This window comes from Globicephala melas, chromosome 14 (assembly GCF_963455315.2).
Source record: "Globicephala melas chromosome 14, mGloMel1.2, whole genome shotgun sequence".
NCBI classification, from domain to species: Eukaryota; Metazoa; Chordata; class Mammalia; order Artiodactyla; family Delphinidae; genus Globicephala; species Globicephala melas.
In genome coordinates, this window is record NC_083327.1 from 54,380,599 (window position 1) to 54,399,858 (window position 19,260).

Sequence of the window (19,260 nt, forward strand, 5' to 3'; positions counted from 1 at the left end):
GGGAAAGATGACGGCAAATAAAAGAGAAATATTAGGTCAAACTGTAATGACTTTGAATTACATACTAAGGATTTTGAGCTTGTCTCGAAAGGCAATAATTGGCAGTGAGAACTTTATACCGGGTGTGGTTTGTAAAAACAAATGGGCAAGTAAGAACTATTGAAACAAAAACCTAAATATTGCAAGAATGTGGGTTCACAAATTAACATTAATTAATCATATTGATACATATAAATCATATTTATATCTCTTCAACTTATATTACGAGATAGCTTACAATAAAGCGCAGACAAATACCCATTAGCAGAGAGTAGCAGGCAAAAGCTCAGTGGAAAAGTGGAAGGCAAAATTATGTAAAAATCATGGTTGGGTAAGAAAATCTGTTGTAAGTCAGTACAAAAATTCTCTCTGAGCTTCCAAAAAACTAAAGAAAAATAAGGGTCCACATTCCTATAGCTTCTAAGAGAAGTATACTGCCCCACTAGGAGATCAATGGTGATCTTAGAACAATCCATCTTTACTTAACTTGTAGAGAATTCCAATTTATTTTTCAATTTGGCTAAAACCTACCCTTACAGTTATAAGGGTGCTTCTGAACTGAAAGAGCATGTTTTACAGCACTGTATAAATATGTATGTGTGTACATACTTATAATATGTTATTCTGAAAATTATGAATGCTTCCATTATATATATAATAAATGTAGAAAAATAAATGGCTCAAAATGTTTCAGTAGAACATCATTATATAATTAAGACACCATTGTTAAATTTGACATAGTTTAAAGATGTATTTAACTAGATTAACCCAGGATACTCTTCCACTGGCCAAATACTCAAAATAAAAAAGAACTCCATTGGAGTATACTTGTTAATTTATTATGGTTAGTATAACTTCACTAAACACCAAAAAAGTAAAGTACGCCTAAGAGTCAAACTACAAAGAGAACTAGAAGATTTGCTTTAAGAATTAGTGAACAGAGAAACATACAATTTAAGTTTTTATCTCCTAAGATAACGTATTTTAACAGCATTATTAATTCTCACTAACAAAGTGTTAGATGCTAAAGGAAGTTTGGATTCATTAACTAAAAACAACATTCTTTTTGATTTTCCAACATAAAAATCATCATAGATGTACCAGCCTACCTTCTGTGGTTAGAACGCTTTCGAATTTCCTCTTGAAAGCTGCATAATTCTTCACTAACTTTGGCAAGTTCTTCAAGAGCCTTTATACATATAAGCAATAGCATGTTAGCCCTTTGAAATGTAAATATGTCTTTAGAAACAGTTCTAGGCCAATCCTGGCTTACTTACTGTGTTGAGGGCACCAGAGCACCTCTTGTTCTCTTCCTCAGAAGTCCTCAGGTCAGGCGGGGTCTCACATTCCTTTTGGTTGTCTGCGGCCACAGAATCCATTAACCCTACTTTTGATTTTTTGATTGTTTTTTGTTCCTTACACATTTGATTTCTTTCACTGAGTAAGCTCTGCTCTGTTTTACCTTTCTTCCCCAGACCATCCCTGTGATTCATCCCTGTAAATTCACATTGTCTTGAATTGGGATAATTTGGAGAAGATTCCATCATTTTGTCTTGAATGGCCTTTTCACGATCAAGATCAATAATCGCACGTTCACTCATGTTGATTTTCCTCCGAAGCTTTACTTCATGGCAGAGCTGTAAAGAAAGCAAAGATAAAAATTTCCCCCTAATCCGCTCTCTCAATATTTTTGATACTAAGCATATTGTTCTGAGTTCTCTTTGCCATATTACTATATACTACCCCATGGTATTAATGCTTATGCTTCCAAATAACATTTCTAAAGTCTGGATTAGCTGGAACAACTTTGAGGAACCATAAAGACTACTTTCAGTAGGTCAAAGCATGGATGGTAATTTCTATTCTTCTGAGTAGAAATCAACCCATTCAAAAATGAAACAAACCTGTGTTTATATATAGATATCATGATGATACAGAAGCACTGTTAACAAAATTGGAATGACTCGAATCAATTACTGGCAATGCTCTCTAACTGCTTTCAGAGAGAAGCAAGAGTTTAACTAACATTAAGGTCATATTTTAAAAATATATGATCCTATATGCCAACATTTAACTATCTAAATAGGTGACAATCTCATATAGTAACTCAGCTAATTCTGTCCCTAAGTAGACATTTTGCAATCAAAATATGTTACTTTTGGAAGTTACATTGTTGAGGGACAGGTAATTCTGAGACTTTTTTTTTTTCCGAAGGCTACATACATTCAAAAAATGTTTCCTGTCGTAATTAAAACAAATGTGACCCTGTCCTAGGTAATACAATAGAACTCTAAGGCGTTGATCATCTATTAGTCTATGCTAAAGTGGGCCCCAAATTAGTTCTTGAGAGTTCAGTTTAACATGCAGGCTATTACTGGCTTTCTCTTCAGGCTTGTGTTCTGGGAAAGCTTGTCAAATTCCAAAGACATTCAGAGAACTATTAAAGCAAATGACTCTACGTTTTACAATCACAACGTATATCTGCACTACATCTAATATTCAAAGAATAACAGAGAACTTCTGCTCCCAGATCCTTGTCCTGGCCGTGAGCCCCAGCCGAGCCCTAGCCATCCCCCGCCTCTGCAGGATACCCTCCAGCTTTAGCAGCCGAGTGGCTTACAGGGTCTTGGTGCTCCGGCCAGGAGTCAGGCCTGAGCCCCTGAGGTGGGAGAGCCGAGTTCAGGACATTGGTCCACCAGAGACCTCCCGGCTCCATGAAATATCGAACAGCGAAAGCTCTCCCAGAGATCTCCATCGCAACACTAAGACCCAGCTCCACTCAACAACCAGCAAGATACTGTGCTGGACACTCCATTCCAAACAACTAGCAAGACAGGAACACAACCCCACCCATTAGCAGAGAGGATGCCTAAAATCATACTAAGTTCACAGACACCCTAAAACACACCACCGGATGCGGTCCTGCCCACCAGAAAACCAAGATCCAGCATCATCCACCAAAACACAGGCACCAGTCGCCTCCACCAGGAAGCCTACACAACCCACTGAACCAAACTTACCCAGTGGGGGGAGACACCAAAAACAATGCGAACTACGAACCTGCAGCCTGCGAAAAGGAGACTCTAAACACAATAAATTAAGCAAAATGAGAAGACAGAGAAATACACAGCAGATGAAGGAGCAAGGTAAAAACCCACCACATCAAACAAATGAAGAGGAAATAGGCAGTGTACCTGAAAAAGAATTCAGAGTAATAATAGTAAAGATAATCCAAAATCTTGGAAATAGAATGGAGAAAATACAAGAAACGTTTAACAAGGACCTAGAAGAACTAAAGACCAAACAAACAATGATGAACAACATAATAAATGAAATTAAAAATTCTCTGTAAGGAACCAATAGCAGAATAACTGAGGCAGAAGAACGGATAAGTGACCGGGAAGGTAAAATAGTGGAGATAACTACCACAGAGCAGAAAAAAGAAAAAAGAATGAAAAGAATTGAGGACAGTCTCAGAGACCTCTGAGACAACATTAAACACACCAACATGAGAATTGTAGGGGTCCCAGAAGGAGAAGAGAAAAAGAAAGGGACTGAGAAAATATTTGAAGAGATTGTTTCCTATATTCCTTCCCTAATATAGGAAAGGAAAGAGTCAGTCAAGTCCAGGAAGGGCAGAGAGGCCCATACAGGATAAATCCAAGGAGAAACATGCCAAGACACATATTAATCAAACTATCAAAAATTAAATACAAAGAAAAAATATTAAAAGCAGCAAGGGAAAAACAACAAATAAAATACAAGGGAATCCCTATAAGTTTAACAGGTAATCTTTCAGCAGAAACTCTGCAAGCCAGAAGGGACTGGAAGGGCATATTTAAAGTGATGAAAGGGAAAAACCTACAACCAAGATTACCCAGCAAGGATGTCATTCAGGTTCCACGGAGAAATTAAAACTTCTACAGACAAGCAAAAGCTAAGAGAATTCAGCACCACCAAACCCGCTTTACAACAAATACTAAAGGAACTTCTTTAGGCAGGAAACACAAGAGAAGGAAAAGACTTACAATAACAAACCCCAAACAATTAAGAAAATGGTAATAGGAACATACATATCAATAACTACCTTAAATGTAAATGGATTAAATGCTCCAACCAAAAGACATAGACTGGCTGAATGGATACGAAAACAAGACCCGCATATATGCTGTTTACAAGAGACCCACTTTAGACCTAGGGACACATACAGACTGAAAGTGAGGGGATGGAAAAAGATATTCCATGGAAATGGAAATCAAAAGATAGCTAGAATGGCAATTCTCATATCAGACAAAATAGACTTTAAAATAAAGACTATTACAAGAGACAAAGAAGGACACTACAAAATGATCAAGGGATCAACCAAAGAATAAGATATAGCAATTGTAAATATTTATGCATCCAAAATAGGAGCACCTCAGTACATAAGGCAATGCTAACAGCCATAAAAGGGGAAATTGACAGTAACACAATCATAAAAGGGGACTTTAACACCCTACTTTCACCAATGGACAGATCATCCAAAATGAAAGTAAATAAGGAAATACAAGCTTTAAATGATACATTAAAAAAGATGGGCTTAATTGATTTTTATAGGACATTCCATCCAAAAACAACAGAATACACTTTCTTCTTAAGTGCTCGAGGAACATTGTCCAGGATAGATCATATCTTGGGTCACAAATCAAGCCTTCATAAATTTAAGAAAATTGAAATCATATCAAGTATCTTTTCTGACAACGCTATGAGCCTAGATATCAATTATAGGAAAAAATTTGCAAAAAATACAAACACAGGGAGGCTAAACAATACACTACTAAATAACCAAGAGATCACTGAAGAAATCAAAGAGGAAATCAAAAAATACCTAGAAACAAATGACAATGAAAACATGATGAAGTTTACAGCAATACAATCCTACCTCAAGAAACGAGAAATCTCAAATAAACAACCTAAACTTACACCTAAAGCAATTAGAGAAAGAACAACAAAATAACCCCAAAGTTAGCAGAAGGAAAGAAATCATAAAGATCAGATCAGAAATAGATGAAAAAGAAATGAAGGAAATGATAGAAAAGCTGGTTCTTTGAGAAGATAAACAAAATTGATAAACCATTAGCCAGGCTCATCAGGAAAAAAAGGGGAAGACTCAAATCACTAGAATTAGAAATGAAAAAGGAGAAGTAACAAATGACACTGCAGACATACGAAGGATCATGAGAGATTACTACAAGCAACTATATGGCAATAAAATGGACAACCTGGAAGAAATGGACAAATTCTTAGAAAAGCACAACCTTCCGTGACTGAACCAGGAAGAAATAGAAAATATAAACAGACCAATCACAAGCACTGAAATTGAAACTGTGATTAAAAATCTTCCAACAAACAAAAGCTCAGGATCAGATGGCTTCACAGGTGAATTCTATCAAACATCTAGAGAAGAGCTAGCACCTATCCTTCTGAAACTCTTCCAAAGTATGGCAGAGGGAGGAACACTCCCAAACTCATTCTACGAGGCCACCATCACCCTGATACCAAAATCAGACAAAGATATCACAAAGAAAGAAAACTACAGGTCAATATCACTGATGAACACAGATGCAAAAATCCTCAACAAAATACTAGCAAACAGAATCCAACAGCACATTAAAAGGAACATATGGGGCTTCCCTGGTGGCACAGTGGTTGAGAGTCTGCCTGCCAATGCAGGAGACACGGGTTCATGCCCCAGTCCAGGAAGATCCCATATGCCGCGGACGGGCTGGGCCTGTGAGCCATGGCCATTGAGCCTGCGCATCCGGAGCCTGTGCTCCGCAATGGGAGAGGCCACAACAGTGAGAGGTCCGCATACCACGAAAAAAAAAAGGGAACATACACCATGATCAAGTGGGGTTTATCCCAGGAATGCAAGGATTCTTCAATATATGCAAATCAATCAACGTGATCAACCATATTAACAAATTGAAGAATAAAAATCATATGATCATCTCAATAGATGTAGAAAAAGCTTTTGACAAAATTCATCACCCATTTTGATAAAAACCCTCCAGAAAGTAGGCATAGAGGGAACTTACCTCAACATAATAAAGGCCATAGATGACAAATCCACAGCCAACATTGTTCTCAATGGTGAAAAACTGAAATCATTTCCACTAAGATCAGGAACAAAACAAGGTTGCCCACTCTCACCACTGTTATTCAACATAGTTTTGGAACTTTTAGCCACAGCAATCAGAGAAGAAAAAAAACAAAAGGAATCCAAATTGGAAAAGAAGAGTAAAACTGTCACTGTTTGCAGATGACATGATACTATACATAGGGAATCCTAAAGATGCTACCAGAAAACTACCAGAGCTAATGAATGAATTTGGTGGTGTAGCAGGATACAAACTTAATGCACAGAAATCTCTTGCATTCCTATACACTAATGATGAAAAATCTGAAAGAGAAATTAAGGAAACACTCCCATTTACCATTTCAACAAAAAGAATAAAATACCTAGAAATAAACCGACCTAAGGAGACAAAAGACCTGTATGCAGAAAACTATAAGACACTGATGAAAGAAATTAAAGATGATGTAAACAGATGGAGAGATATACCATGTACTTGCATTGGAACAATCAACATTGTGAAAATGACTATACTACCCAGAGCAATCTACAGATTCCATGCAAACTACTCTCAAACTGCCAATGGCATTTTTCACAGAACTAGAACAAAAAATTTCACAATTTGTATGGAAACACAAAAGACCCTGAATAGCCAAAGCAATCTTGAGAAAGAAAAACTGATGGTGGAGGAATCAGGCTCCGGGACTTCACACTATACTACAAAGCTACAGTAATCAAGACAGTATGGTACTGGCACAAAAACAGAAATATAGATCAACGGAACAGGATAGAAAGCCCAGAGATAAACCCAAGCACATATGGTCACCTTATCTTTGATAAAGGAAGCAAGAATGTACAATGGAGAAAAGACATCCTCTTCAATACGTGGTGCTGGGAAAATTGGACAGCTACATGTAATAGAATGAAATTAGAACACTCCCTAACACCATACACAAAAATAAACTCAAAGTGGATTAGACCTAAATGTAAGGCCAGACACTATAAAACTGTTAGAGGAAAACACAGGCAGAACACTCTATGACATAAATCAAAAGCAAGATCCTTTTTGACCCATCTCCTAGAAAAATGGAAATAAAAACAAAAATAAACAAATGGGACCTAATGAAACTTCAAAGCTTTTGCACAGCAAAGGAAACCATAAAAGATACGAGAAGACAACCCTCAGAATGGGAGAAAATATTTACAAACAAAGCAACTAGCAAAGGATTAATCTCCAAAATTTACAAGCAGCCCATGCAGCTCAATATCAGAAAGACAAACAACCCAATCCACAAATGGGCAGAAGACCTAAATAGACATTTCTCCAAAGAAGATATACAGATTGCCAACAAACACATGAAAGGATGCTCAAAATCACTAACCATTAGAGAAATGCAAATCAAAACTACAATGAGGTTATCAACTCACACCAGTCAGAATGGCCATCATCAAAAAATCTACAAACAATAAATGCTGGAGAGGGTGTGGAGAAAAGGGAACCCTCTTGCACTGTTGGTGGGAATGTAAATTAATTCAGCCACTACGGAGAACAGTATGGAGTCTCCTTAAAAAACTAAAAATACAAGTATCATATGACCCAGCAATCCCACTACTGGGCATATACCCTGAGAAAACCATAATTCAAAAAGAGTCGTGCCCCACAATGTTCATTGCAGCTCTATTTACAATAGCCAGGACATGGAAGCAACCTAAGTGTCCATCAACAGGTAAATAGATAAAGAGGGTGTGGCACATATATACAATGGAATATTACTCAGCCATAAAAAGAAATGAAATTGAGTCATTTGTAGTGAGCTGGATGGACCTAGAGACTGTCATACAGAGTGAAGTAAGTCAGAAAGAGAAAAACAAGTACTGTATGCTAACAGATATATATGGAATCTAAAAAAAAAAAAAATATATATATATGTGTGTGTGTGTATATATATATATATATATATATATATATATAGTTCTGAAAAACCTAGGGGCAGGACCAGAATAAAGACACAGACATAGAGAATGGACTTGAGGACACAGGGAGGGGGAAGGGTAAGCTGGGATGAAGTGAGAGAGTGGCATGGACGTATATACACTACCAAACGTAAAATAGCTAGCTAGTGGGAAGCAGCCGCATAGCACAGGGAGATCAGCTCGGTGCTTTGTGTCCACCTAGAGGGGTGGGATAGGGAAGGTGGGAGGGAGACACAAGAGGGAGGAGATATGGGGATATATGTATACGTATAGCTGATTCACTTTGTTATACAGGAGAAACTAACACACCATTGTGAAGCAATTATACTCCAATAAAGATGTTAAAGGAAAAAAAAAGAATAACAGATTTACTGCTGCTCGATACTTACCCAAATCTCAGATGAGTGAAGCACTATAGCATAGTTAATGCCTGAAGGATATGCCATGCATTTATGCCCTAAATACTTATAAATCTGTAGTTGGATGAAGTCACGATAGCATCAAATTGCAGCCATGAATCAACTGCTTTGGCCCCTGTAAAATTATCTGTACTGAACAGTTGTGGCCATTATAATTTTGGCAGAATTTGAGGGACATCATAAGAAGCAACCCTCAAAACACCATGCTAAATCTAAGGATGCTATTGGTAGCACTGTCCTCTTTTAGAGGAGTCATGGGTGGACACAAAATTGCTTTAGTTGCAAAATCAGGGACGAAAGTGCTATTTCTGGGAAATAGGTTTGCTTTTGTTTTCTGAATACTGAGAAATATGCATTTGATCATTTTTTGTTACTTACTAGAAAGACAGATTTGCTGCATGCATTTCACAAAGGATCCTTCCTCTTGTCTTCATCTCATCTTTCTCTTCTAGTTTTGGAATACTTTACCTTACATAGAATTTTATTTGACATCCTAAATTCTCTTGGGGACTTAGGTGAAGTATGAATAAACAAATATCATTATATTATTGATGGAAAACCATTTATTTTGTAAAAGGAAATCTGTGTTACTTGGTACCTAGCTGTTTTCAATGGTTATCTGATCAAAGGAGACAATCAGGAAAGATGGCAATGTGATAAAAAAAAAATTGCCAGGCATCTATTAACTCTATTAAGGGCATCTATCTGGATTAGTCCAGGTTTCAAAGATCCAAGTACGTACATCTTTGTTTTGTAATAGCAAATGCAATGATTGTGGATAGTCGCTGAACAAAGAATCATTAGCATCTTAATACCCAACATTGATCCTCTCACTAAGGACATTTTTACTTGGAATCACAGAAGTTATATGCATGCACCGGGAAATGTATAATTTTCTAATATATGGCTTAATAAGTTGTGTCTGATTTAATACACAGAGCTTAGTGATAAATACGAAAGAAATACAGTCTATTATGCTTGTGGCATGTTACATTTTTTCCAAGTGTTGATTTTTAATTTTAGTTAAAAATATTGTCTTGATTTTCTGTGATATGTGAAGACAATTTCCTCCTGTTCTCTACTCCCAGCTTTGTAGCCTCTAAGAAGGTACATTCTTACAGGTACAAAGCTGGGAGTGGGAAAAAATACATACATACTATGCCATTTTATATAAGAAACTTGAGAGCATCCATGAATTTTGGTATCTACGGGGGCTCCTGGAACCAATCTCCCATGTATACTGAGCGACAAGTATATTAGTATGATAAGGGGAGCACAATGCTAGTATTCAGGTATTGAACAGCATCATCTCTGGGTTGGTAGTTTGGGTAAGCACATTATCTAAACATATTCCCAGGTATGGTGTTGTATACTGCAGGCAGAATGACATAAACAGCAGAACAGCTACTATCCAAGATAAAGAAAAAAATATTCCAGCCCTTCTGTCAGTATTTCTATGGACTATCACCTATGTTTAACGCCTGCTAATTGATAAGGCTAATATTTTCCATAGATGGAATCTACAGAGCTGTCAGAATAATTATTTGACAATAACAAATTTAACCAGACAGCAGAACATCTTAGCTACATGGCTTAAACAACTGGCTAGACTAATCCTGACTCCCTTAATTATTTTGCTTGGATGCTAGAATTATCTGAGATTGTTATTAACTGGACCTTCCAAACCTTTGGAAGCCAATGAGCTCAGGTTTCGAATTGGAGTTGTGGATTTTGATTTGACCTAGCCATCTCCCTGTTGATCCAATCTGAGCCTCTGGGTGGAGAAGTTAAGAGAGCAAGCAAAACGCATTTTCCAAACTATAGAAGGATGAGAAGTAAATTCTCCTTTCAATCTGTAATCATCTGCTACATGCCTGCCTTCTCAGCTCTATTTTAGAAGAGTCACATGGCTATTCTTTTTTGTTTTTCCTTTTAGCATGCCAATTTGTATTTTATTTATAACCAATTATAGGGCTGTTAATAAGAAAAATATTTGCACTATAAACACATAAAGCACCAGCTTTGATTGTCTGTGAATAAAGGCCAAGGAGTCTGTTAAAATAACTGTCTTGGCAATGTGCACAAAACCATATAAGTCAACAGCAGGGAATGTTACAAGAAAGCAAGATAAGTATAAATAATTTTCAGTTGGAACAAGCTTGAATATACATCAATGCAGATACTTAAAGGAAATATTCTGGGCCAAACAGCGTGAAGGAATAAAATTATTATTTGTATCAGAGTCTCGGCATGTCATTTTTTATAAATTCTTTCCAAATAAATGTGCCAATAAATGTGTCACACATTGCCAGGATAAATACCATGTCCACCTCCATTTTCTTTTTGATATATGATGCTCTTTTTGATTATACTGAATTATCTAATACATAACTGCCTTTAGTAGACATTATTCATAAGTCATCTCTGAAAAGATCTGTGTTTTAATGCCCAGTTATAATTTTACTAAAATATGTTCCACCAATTATGTTTTTCTTCTGTTTTCATCCTGGGCCCGGAATTTGAAAACTTATGCAAAATACATACCTCACTTTTGATACCACAGCACTCTAGTCAGAAAATAATAAATTGATACACTTTAGAAAGACATTTCAAGTTCCAATTTGCATGCAAAGCTATAAATTAGCATAGTCTCTACAGTAACATTGGGTTAGGTTATGCTATTTTTGGTCTAGTAAATATCACTGAGACATGCATCTTTTAGGTGAAATTGGAAAGTAAAAATAGTTTCCAATACAAAACAAACCAACAGAATTTTCATTCTGAGTTTTAAGTTTCCAGTGCATTCAAAACAAATCAACCTGTACCTCTTCTATCTTCTTCTGCATGATCTTCCATTGACTTTCCCATTCCTTTCTTTCATTGTCAAACTGGTCCAGTAATTCCATCTTTTCCTTGCGCCAGTTAGTCTCTGTGTTCTCCCACTGCTTATGTAGGTCCATGGCAACCGTGTGAGTGTTAGTGAAGGGGTGTTTCTGCCCGTCTCTGCCTTCTCTTCACTGTTTCTTGGAAGCTTGGCGTTGTTTTATTTGAAGCAGTCTCACTTGCCTTTAAAACAAAGCCTAATATAAACATAACAAGAGAGAGTTCCAAATCCATGTGCTTTCTGGAAACATTTTATCAGTTTGTCAAGAGCCATTGACATAAACAAACTTTAGGAAAATTGGACTCAAAAGAAGAGATGACAAAAATATCTGCCTAAGGAGAAACTAACAGTCAAAGAAAAAAGTATCATCCAAACTTTTTTTCTGCCCCTTTCTGAGACCAGACAGTAAAATTACAGTGGACAGGATGGTTAAATGCATGTGTGAGATATAAGTATTCCTTTAACTAACCACCTAATCTAAACATAGAATTTTTCATGAATATCTAAGAGTGGAAATATGAAATTCAACTGTTTCGTCACGTCTACACAACTGTGGTAGATTCTGCTGCAATGGAATTACTCCTTCTGTTCTGATGCAACCAGATTATACATTTCTGTGACTTAAAGTCCTGAGGTGGTGTTGGGCTACAATCTCAATTTTACACTCATAGAGTTCAAGCTTGTGGCAAACATGATTGCTGTATCAATAAGACCCCAATGTTGGTAGTAAGTCTGGGACTGATGTATCAGTAAGAAACCAAACTAAAGCATAAAAAAAAATTGTCATTATTTTATTTCATCAAGTAAAATGTAAAAGCAGCAAAATTATCCTGAAAGCCATATGTTAACACTTATCCATGCTCTTTTTTCCTTCTAATAGACTATATATCAGAACCTATCTTCTGATACTGAATACAGAGAAATGAAAAAAATGTTTTCATCAGTTTGCAGGGAAATTCTTGATCATATTAAGGAGTGACTGAAATAATTAGATTTCTAGCATTTAGGGCATGTGTTCATTCAGGATCTGAAGAGGCACTTTAAAATACCCGATTGGTAACTCTGTTATAAATCACCTAAAATTTCTGAGATTTATTTATATTAAAATGGGGGATATCCACAGGGTTATTACGAAGATTAAATGACATATGGACTGCAAATTGGTTTGAGAAATATAAAATTTCCCCTATTTTTTGCTTTAAAAAAATCTTGTGCTGACATCCACTGAAAATATTTTTATTACTAAAGTCAGATACATTTTTTAATGGGTAGAAAAGCACATTTAAAATGTCTGAATCTCCTAAGATAATCACGCCTATAAGAAGTCTTAACTTTTTAGCTTTTAAAAAGCTGAAGAGTTGGCCCAAAAAAAGCCAATTTGGCCATGACCAAAATGCCTTAACTTACCAGGTGGTAGCTGATGCTAATTTTGAGCAAAGTTCTCGAGACTCAGTAGCTGCCTGGGTTCTGGGATTGTCTAATGAAGCCCACATAACCAGGAAGCAAGCCCCATTCTGCAGGCATAGAAGACGGCCGCATATTTTATATCCCAAATATAAGATAAACATAGAAGACATTAGATTTTTGTCAGACTGCTCTGAACATGCATATCCAAGTGGTAAACTGTTCCAAACATGTATTTTTGAGTTGCAATCTATTAATGAATTATAATAGACTAATAAGGATTTTAAAATGTCAGTGCTGTATGCAGGGCTCCACCCTCAAAACCACCCTAATATTGGGATCTATATGGTTACTCTTCTCTCAAAAATTTTGCTACAGATACTTTGATCATCCCTACCTATTCCTTTGGCACTCACAAAACTATGACTAATTCAGCCAAGAAAAACAAGTCATTACAGATTTAGCCATTAAAAACAGTATCACGTCTCATTTTATCCACTCAGCCGTGTCTTTTTTCTAATCTCATTTTCCATCCTCTGTCATCCTTCCTTCCTTTTGCTACCCTCCAATCCTGTGAGACAGTGACCACAAGTACCTGCCACAGCAAATGCAAGTTGCCCCCAAATAAATGTGTCGATGGAGACATAACAAAATGAAGATTGTAAAGAAAGTACAGAATTTTGTGTTTTGGTGAAGCTGTTATTGATCTTGATTACCTATTAATTTCTAGGTTCATCTAATAACTATTCACAGGCAATGCAGACGGTGCTAATTTTCAGAGACTGCAGACTGCTTTAAACTATATGTAATTAACTGTGAGCTGAAACTATCTTGCTGACTAGCAGGTATTTAACATTGAAACTTCTTAGGAAGAGTGAAGTGGTTTAAGACGTCAAGAGGTAGTTGCAGATAACAAAGGGTGTTACAGAAAGAGAGCAGACTAATTTCAAGCTACCTGGAGAAGAGGTGCTATGATACTCCATGTTTCATTCTGTCTTTAAACACTAAATGTTCAGAAATCATCATGAAGTTTCTCCTACAATTATGTAGCAAAGGGCTCCAATTTTTCTTTTTATTTCTAACTCTTCTTGAACCACTTCCAGGTCCAGGTGAAAGGGCACCAGACCCTTTTCTTTTTTACCTACCTGAAGAATATCATTCAGGAAAACCCTCAATCAGGCTTGCTCCTGGTAACAGGACTATACATGAACCCAGATAATGTTCCCGAAGCAGACAGAATCCTGCACTTAATTGCAAAGCGCCAAATTCATCACTTAATACGGAGAAGGGCCAATCTACAGGGCTTCCCCTTTCCAGGACCAGAGCAATATCTAGTGCCTTAAAATGTAATGGTTATGGATAAAAAACAAGCCTTGGAAGAAAATTCCTATAGGGCAATATCTGTGCCAGTTTCTGTGGGAGGGTTTATTTCACCTTTCTAGTATCTATGTCTTGTCATAAATGTCAAATGTAATACGGTTGAATATATTGCTTTCTCCTCTAAAAATAAAGTGGGGTCCATAGAGTTTTGGGAGAATTAAATGTGCATGAAAGAGAATGCTTAATCAAAGCGACTAACACTGTTTTGGATCATAATGCTCAATAAATGCCTGTTTCTTGGTTTCTTCCTTCTGTCCTTGTCTCCCTCCCGTTTTGTGTTCCCCCTACCCTCCTTCCTTTTATTTTGTGTTCCCCCTACCCTCCTTCCTTTTATTTATCTTCCTCTAGAATAAAACTGATTTTGATTTCATTAGAAAATTCATAGAAGCAAGTGTAATTGTGTGAACTCATATTTTTAACAGTTTTCCTTTGTCCTCAGTATTTTTCAAGTATTTTAAGAATACAAGGCAGGTTAAATATTTAGGAAATGTTTTTATTGTTAGCAAAAATTTGAATAGACAAATCTTATATAAAACTGCTTTTGTTATAATTCTCCCTAAATGTTAAAAAAAAATCCAACTAATAGAGCAATCTTGTAGGGACATAACGTTCTGTAATGAAAAGTTATGGGGTAAAATGGCTCAGCCGTTCAAAAACTCAATTTCAGTGCTTTCTGCTGAGGCAAATATAAAAGTTCTCTTTGTTCCTAGTTGTCACTTGTTTTCGCCCACAGATATTGGTATCTCTGTGGGAGATAAGGAAGAATTTCTGCAATGCACCCTTCACTCTCCATTTCATTTCACTCCCTCCAGAATTTCATTCAGAATAAAATTTGATTAGAGCAAATATAAAAGGACAGAGGGAGCTGCACTACTTAGTCATGCACACGTTCTTCCCCCAACAACTCTAAGTGAGCATTACATAATCCATTTTAACCTACTTCCCCCTCCCCAAGGCCGGAAGCCAGAATTGTAGAGGGTTGTGAGTGGGTTGCATAAGTATGGTGATGGGAGGAAAACAGTTCTGCTAACCTTCCGGCCCTACTAGGAAGCAAAATTTAAGATTAACACAGGAGTTTCACAATAAATCATTTCTATTTCCCATGTTAGCCTCAAGTAGGTCACGGTAACACTTCTTCGTCTGAGGGGTGCTCCCTTCTTACTACACCTTGGTTGTTACCATTTCAACCTTCATCTCCCCCATTGAAAACTGGACTTTAGCCAAACAAATGAAACAGCGTTAGGGGAGTTGACTCGATTGCAACTTCTCTCTTCTGAGAGTTTTGTTCAGAGTGTTTGTTTCTTGCTCTCTGCTTTCCTTTTTACAAACATACTGCTTTTCATATAATTGAAAAATTTTCACTTGTAGGAGGTTACATATTCCAATAGGAATGCCACACACAGTAGGTACTGCCAATCTCACAATTCCTAGAACCATCATTTGCCCTGGAGATGCTTTGCTTCCTCTTAACTTTGAAGAATTAGGAATCCCCAGGTCTATACCCATCAAAGTTATGCACCATTTGCCTCCAAGATTCTCTAGCCCTTTCTCTAGGCTATTATGAATCACTTGCATCATTTCAACTGATTATAAGACCTTATTCCTCCCCTACTGTTCACTGGCGAATGCATTTTTGCAAAGAAAACTATGACTTGATTTTGTTACAATGCAAAAGGGAATTTTGAGAAATTGCTATTTCTTGCTACTTCAGCATCGTTCCTCATGTTCCAATAAGGTCAAAGGAATACTACCTCGTGCAATTCTGAAGAAATCAATTTTGCCTTTTCATTTTATTATCTTCTCCTTGTTTTCTCTCCAGTTATATATTCAAACTAGAAAATATCCAACATACAGGGGCACCGATTTTACTTCTCTTAGCTCATAAAAGCTTTGAAAGACGCATTTGGCTTGGATAAACAAAACACCTAAACTTAACCAGCTTAAAGAGTAGAAGCTGTAGTGCTAAGGTTCCCTCCTAACTGCAGATTAACCCATTATGAATGGCATGCACTTCAACTCAAACCACAGAAGCACTTATCATGCAGTAAGCAAACCATCAACTTGGATGAAATTTCACTGACTTATTTTTCACTGCAATTTTCAAATACCAGCAATTTCAAGGGTTGTGAACTTTACTTTGCAAATGTTAAAAAGTCTTCATCCTAATGAAAATAGTGTTCTAAAAAATAAATTCAGTGAAATCTTATGGTAGGGAAAGTGGTGTTCAAAGTACTGAGAAGCAGTGTTTCAAAAACCGTCTCAGAGAGCATATGGTACCATCAGTCCGGAGTCAGGAAATCCACTCACAGCAGCTGGACCTTCTCTTCCCTGGGAGTCAGTAAAATCCATTACACACCCTGCCCCACTGTTTTTAAGCCAAGACACAGACACTGAATCAGGCAGATGTTGAAATCACCCTCCACTTAAACAAGTATCTACAGTTTCAAATATGTCAACAGCGGCCCCTCTATATTTTGCCACAATTAGTCACTTGCTTTCAAACTGCCAGAAAGAAACATACCTTTTTGCTCCGGGGAGAAATCCTATGGATGTCCGACCACTGGTCAATCTAGCAATGGGAGGACAGCCGGTTGTTTTAAAAGAGAAAAGTCTCAGCACGGTGACTCTTGCTTCTTTGCACAAAATGGGGATGCAAAATGAGTCCAACCATTCAACAGAGAGATACTGACAAGTCCCTTTGAAACCTCCACCATCTCACAGATCAAAAAGCTGCTCAGCTAATGTCACAGCAGCAGCTGAGGCTACTGTGACGTCAGTTTCTCGGAGGCGGCCTTCAAGCCATCTCTTCCAACCAGAGCTCTGTAACTTTAGAGCAGCTCCCACTCTGGGTAAACAACTCCAGGTCCAGGACATTTTTAACTTTTATAAGGGAGCCCAGTATTTCCAAACTTGCCAAAAGAGCTGGTGTTAATATCACACAATGACAATGGCCAATTTTACATTCCATTTATTTGGAAAAGTTAACTCCTTTTTTACAGGCAAGAATCATCTCTTTGCCTACCTCTCTCTTTCCCCTTTTCAAAATGTACTTTGCGGTGCCTTTGGAAGTTGGTCTCTGGATGTGGCAGAATATGTGTAGAAATTTTATGTATATAATGGCAAAAGATTTGTGAAAAGGTATCAAACTTCTGTCTTGAAATAAAGTAGAAATGGCATATATGAAGACCAGCCTTCTAGTTCTTTGTGATTCTGTGGCAGTTTGCTGCTTGTATCTATAGTGATGGTGATGTCTTTCTGCTAGTGGAAATCAGAGCCCGTGGGAAAGGATGATACGTATTGTGGTAAGGAAAAAACCAATGAGATCCCCATGTAGTTGTTTTCAGTGAAGGTGTGCTGCAACCTAATTCAGCAAATAAGCTACATAAAAGTTTAAATAATAAGGGCTTATCCTCAAGTCTAAAGTCTGTGTGGTCATTAAAGCATTTAATAATCCCTGTCACATTATTTTTGCCTGCTTCCAGATTCCAGATAAATATTTCATGGGGAGTTAAAAAGTTTACTAAGAATAACCTGCTCATAGTAGAACTTTAGTACATGTAGGACAATTGAATGAAATCATACTCTGTGTTTTGAAAGCCTGGCATCAAAAGCAAAAAAAAAAAAAAAAAGCAACCCCCACCCCCCGTCCCCAAATCTCAAAAGCAATAACAACAACAATAATAGTTAGAGTAATAATAGTGATGACTCATGGAGAGACAGCTCTCTGCAAGGCTCTGTGCTAAGTACTTCTAATATCTAATGTACCTTTATCTTAGCTCACTCTCACAGAAAATGTGTCTGTAGATATTAACCCAAGTTTACTGATAAAACCAAGGTTCAAAGAGGCAGAGTATCTTGCCAAAATTCACAGAAACTCGACCACGCAGAGAAGTAGGTCTTGGAACCGGTTTCTCTAACTGAAGACCCTGGAATTTTGTCACAGAGATATTGGTTTCAAATTACTGCCACTACTTATCAGTGTGAACTTCGAGTTTGTTACTTCTGTAAGGGGATAATTATATTTACTTTGTAAGGAGGTTGTAAGAGTATGAGGGGGTACTTACAGTGCCAGGCACTTAAGAAATGTTAGTTCATTCTGCCTTTGCCCTTATCAGGACACTCCAGACCTCTCTTCCGCTCCAGACCTCTTAATTTCCATGTGTCATTGGTAAATCAAATTAAGACTGTTTTCTACACCCCATCAGAACTTCAGATAATCTGTAGCTAATTACAGGAGGAATTATGCTGTGCTGTCCTCTATACTATCCCTCAATAGTACCTGTTTCAATGCCCTTTTTCATGGATGTCCCAGTAATTATTTATTGCAGGTGCTTCATCTGCTTCTTGTCATGGTAAAGTTGACCTCAAATTATATCAAAAATAGAATAAAAAACTAGGCACAAAAAACTTTGACAGAATTTCTCCCAAGTCTACCATTAACTGTAGTTACCAACCCTTTCTGTTGAACAATTTTTATGTATATTAGCTAAAATTTCCATGCTATATTTCATACCCCAGAGAAATAAAGCAATGCAATTAGATGACTGCATACAAAGGCAATAAATACTCAGCTCAGGTATTTCTGAACCTTTCCACTAAAAACTTCTAAGAAAGCTTTGTTTTAAAAAGTTCCTGCTGTTATGTACATAAAACGAATGGATTTTGAAAACAGATGCTGGTATACCCAGCCCTATAGTGATATTCAGACATCTTGAAGCGTCTGACATTTTCAAGCAGGTGTCAAATGGCTGAAAGCCTTATGGAAAAAAATGCAATTTGTTGCACAATCCAGGTCACTTTTAATCCATTTAAATATTTAAACCTTCAAATATGAAAGTGACTCAAATTATTGCTCTATATATTAGAGAGAATTTGGAGGAATCATTCTTATCTGATGTCATACTAATCCTATTTCAGTGTATAACAAATATGTAAAGAAATGCATGTAACAATTCTTAATGTAAAGTAAATGCAGAAACACGAGCTGCTATCAAGAAACAAAAAAAGAAAATCCTGGAAAGGGTTTGAAAAGATCTATATAAATG

General features: G+C 36.9%; 1 protein-coding gene across 2 annotated transcripts in view; it reads right to left on the bottom strand.

The window, feature by feature from the left end:
• Positions 1-19,260, bottom strand: part of KIAA0408 (KIAA0408 ortholog) — a 33,703-nt gene that overhangs the window by 5,028 nt on the left and 9,415 nt on the right. The window contains exons 1-4 of one of the 2 annotated variants that reach the window (XM_060283874.1): positions 16,737-16,964; positions 11,373-11,627; positions 1,317-1,676; positions 1,149-1,228 (exon numbers count right to left, since the gene is read on the bottom strand). In XM_060283874.1, the coding sequence (XP_060139857.1) occupies positions 1,149-1,228; positions 1,317-1,676; positions 11,373-11,507 (575 nt within the window). In that variant the 5' untranslated portion in view covers positions 11,508-11,627; positions 16,737-16,964. Of the gene's footprint in view, positions 1-1,148; positions 1,229-1,316; positions 1,677-11,372; positions 11,628-16,736; positions 16,965-19,260 lie in introns of those variants that run through there. The other variant, XM_030853504.2, reaches the window with a different exon arrangement.